This window comes from Propithecus coquereli, unplaced genomic scaffold, assembly GCF_000956105.1.
Source record: "Propithecus coquereli isolate 6110/MARCELLA unplaced genomic scaffold, Pcoq_1.0 Scaffold574, whole genome shotgun sequence".
In the NCBI taxonomy this organism is placed as follows: domain Eukaryota; kingdom Metazoa; phylum Chordata; class Mammalia; order Primates; family Indriidae; genus Propithecus; species Propithecus coquereli.
Window position 1 is genome coordinate 1,026,589 of NW_012151663.1, and position 2,187 is coordinate 1,028,775.

At 48.3% G+C, this 2,187-nt stretch overlaps 1 protein-coding gene across 1 annotated transcript in view; it reads right to left on the reverse strand.

Moving 5' to 3' along the window:
* Positions 1-1,304, reverse strand: part of GLO1 (glyoxalase I) — a 24,577-nt gene extending 23,273 nt beyond the window's left edge. Inside the window, exon 1 of the mRNA XM_012658129.1 lies at positions 1,137-1,304. Within this exon, the coding sequence (XP_012513583.1) occupies positions 1,137-1,220 (84 nt within the window). The 5' untranslated portion in view covers positions 1,221-1,304. The remainder of the gene's footprint in view (positions 1-1,136) is intronic.
* Between the last annotated feature and the right edge of the window lie 883 nt (positions 1,305-2,187).

Here is a 2,187-nt window from a genome sequence, read left to right on the forward strand (position 1 = left end):
GCTCTGGGTCATGGTCCTCAAATTTGGCTCAGAATAAACCTCTTTAAATTATTAAGTTTGGCTTCTTTCCTGTTGACAGTGTAAATGTATCAAGTGGTCAAACTGAATTTAATTCATAGAGTCCCCCCCCTTATGACAAATTCCAAAATTACTGCTGGAGTCAGTATTCCAGGAGCAGAATAGGGTGCAGGTTAGGAGTGTGGGATTAAAGACCAAAGTCTTTAATCACCAATCTGCCTCTCAGGGGTCTGCATAAAGCACGTATTTAATACTCAAGAAATTTACAAATGATGCAGTCAAATTAATAAATACAAATGCATTTACTGACACTGACGACTTGACTGATGGAATAACCTCCCCCAGCGGCTGCTACGTCTACACACGGAGGTACCACACCTGAGTGAGTTACACTGACTTAGTATAGACATGTTCAGTAAGCAAAAGCCTTCCTACGCGACAAGTCATTCCTCTTACTGGGTCACTACTGTAAAACGAGAGAGTCAGATACGGAATTTCTGATTCTTTTCAGATCTAAGATCCATGATTCCGTCACCTCTCTTGGGGCCCACCCCACACAGGGAGGGCAGAAATGTGGCCTTAAGCAACAGCAAAAGCCAAGCAAAAGCGAAATTCTGGGCGCAAACTTCGAGCGACCAAACTAGTTCGGAGGAGTTAAGCCTGAAGTTAGGGCGGTGACGAAAGCTGATCGAGGCTGGGCGGGACTGGCGTGGACAGGGACCTCTGAACCCACGACTGGGAGCTCTGGAGTTGCTTTTCTCATGGGCCTTGGCAACTGGCCGGCGGAACACACACCCAGACAAGGAACCTGAGCCTGGCCTGGCCAGACTTCCGACTCACCGTCTCAAAATAAACACGTTAATTCAAACAGAGTCACAGTCTTCGAAATTACCTGAAGAAACGGAGCCCCTCCATTCTTGGCGGCCCCCACGGATCTCCCCGTAGAACACCACTGGCCCTCTTCCCGGCCCACTCCCGTCCGCCCAAGCCCGGGGGACCTGCAGCGCGACCGGACGGGTTCGCATCCGGACCGGCTGAGTCCCGGGATCCGGTCCCTCCGGGGGCCACAGCCGCCCCGCGCAGGACCCCGAGGCGGGAGAATGAGGTCCCGTGCCCACCTTTGTGCTGGGGTCCGCGTCGGAGCAGCAACTGAGGGCGGCCTCGTCCGTGAGGCCGCTGGACGCAGGCTGCGGTTCTGCCATTGCTGCGCTGAGGTATCACTGACCACGCGACCCAGGAACAAACCAGCGAGCCACCCTCCACCCGGCCCCTGTGCTGCCTTGACTGGAGACTGTGCGACGGCGCCGTGGGGCGGGCGGCCGCTGACTTCCAGCCAATCGCTGCGCGGAGAGCAAGTTGATTCTCTGATGATTGGGTCCCAGCGGATTAGCGCCTCCGGCCACAGGACTCAGCCTCGGACTACAACTCCCAAGGTGCCTTGCGCGCAATGGAGGCAAGCTCATTTTTTAAAAAAAAAAAAAAGAAAGAAAACTCACAAAACCTCCCGGCTGGAAAGCGGAGTTTCTCTTTTACTTAATGACCTAATTTTTGTTTCTGTTTATTAAAGTTAAACCACTCATACATCAGGCTGCAACTTTGTAGAAAATTGAAATCTGTTGGAAAGTGAGAATTGGGAGTTATTCTTTAAAATCGTAAGGATTCACAGTCTATTTTCTCAGTTTAAACAGCACAGATTAATTAAAACAACTCTGATTTACTCAAAGACCTAGGTTCAAGTTTTGGTTCCACTATAAATTAGCTCTAGAAGCTTGTAATATTTACTGACCCTCTCTGAACTTTCTAACAGGTTTTGGTGAGAATTAAATGAGATTTGACTCATGATTTGACTACTTATGATTGAGATGTCCATAACTTGCAGTATTTTTACATTAATTTTGCTAAGACATATATTGTAACTGTGTTCACCTGAAGACTTAGTCATCACTGTGTCTTCACTACAAGGCTCATTACAGTAGATGCTTAATAAGTATTTCCTGTTGTTAAAAGAATAAATAGGAATGACTGGTGTATTAATATTCACAAGGGATCTCCCCTTGACCCAAACACCTCCCACTAGGCCTCATGTTCTGTGGTGAGCTGAGAGCTTTACAATAAGGGGTTAATAAATGAAATAAGCGGTACGCCAGGGGCTGGCTAAATTATAGCTAC